Here is a 1,021-nt window from a genome sequence, read left to right as displayed (position 1 = left end):
TGTAGAAACTCTGCCAGATCAGATTAGAGCCTGGTGCAGCCTCCTGGCTTGCCAGCCCTCAGTCAAACCGTCCAACCCATGCCAGCATGGAAAGCAGACGTTAAACGATGACAATATAAGTCCAGGGAGAAGGAGAAACACTGGAGGAAAAGAGAAAGAGAGCCAGGAAAAACGTGATCTCTAACACACACGCATCTACATTTGTGTGCATATACACATACAAGAAAACAACAAAAATTATTATCACTTCAACAATAAGAGCAACATCTTGCCAACAAGGGAGTCTAACTCTTATGTGATTCAATCACCCAAAATTATATTGATTTAACTGTGATCCTTTTCAAACTAAGATACAATCAACACTTATACACTTTCTGTATTCCAACTAGACACAAATTTGTCAGAAAACAAATTTGTCCAAATATATTCAGGACCTAAATGTGTGTGTGTGTGTGTGTGTGTGTGTAGTTAAAATTCCTACCTTAGCAGCAGTGGGATCTTCTTTCTCTGATGACTTCTTAGATTTCTTAGATTTTTTATCAGAAGACTGTTTCGTTTTCGAGGGGGGACTTGCTAATGCATTTTGATTTCCGACTAAAGCAGCACCAAGTGTTGGCATTAGAGCTGGAACTTCTGTATGTAAAAAGAGGAAAACATAATATAAATACACTTGCACATCCTGTCTTATTTTCAGTGTGACAAGGTCAGCCCTTTGAATTACAGGTACTACTCATTTTCGCCAGCTGAGTGGACTGGAGCAACGCGAAATAAAGTGTCTTGCTCAAGGACACAACACGCCATCGGGAATTGAACTTATGACCTTAAGATTGTGAGCTGATTGCCTTAACCACGAAGTCATGTGCCTTCACTAACATCTTTCATCGTAGGTCTGCTACATCTGGCCTGACCTGAGGCTACACATCGTTGCTGGCACTCCGTCGCTTACGACGTCAAGGGTTCCAGCTGATCCGATCAACGGAACAGCCTGCTCGTGAAATTAACGTGCAAGTGGCTGAGCACT

General features: G+C 41.9%; 1 protein-coding gene across 5 annotated transcripts in view; it reads right to left on the bottom strand.

Moving 5' to 3' along the window:
- The window catches only part of LOC106881748 (mucin-5AC), a 14,172-nt gene that overhangs the window by 3,231 nt on the left and 9,920 nt on the right, over positions 1–1,021 (bottom strand). For 4 of the 5 annotated variants that reach the window (XM_052977623.1, XM_014932237.2, XM_052977625.1 and 1 more), the window contains exon 4: positions 482–633. In XM_052977623.1, the coding sequence (XP_052833583.1) occupies positions 482–633 (152 nt within the window). The remainder of the gene's footprint in view (positions 1–481; positions 634–1,021) is intronic. The other variant, XM_052977624.1, reaches the window with a different exon arrangement.

The sequence above is a fragment of the Octopus bimaculoides genome, chromosome 28 (assembly GCF_001194135.2).
Source record: "Octopus bimaculoides isolate UCB-OBI-ISO-001 chromosome 28, ASM119413v2, whole genome shotgun sequence".
NCBI lineage: Eukaryota > Metazoa > Mollusca > Cephalopoda > Octopoda > Octopodidae > Octopus > Octopus bimaculoides.
Note: the sequence above shows the minus strand (reverse complement) of the source record. Positions and strands in the feature narration are given on the sequence as shown.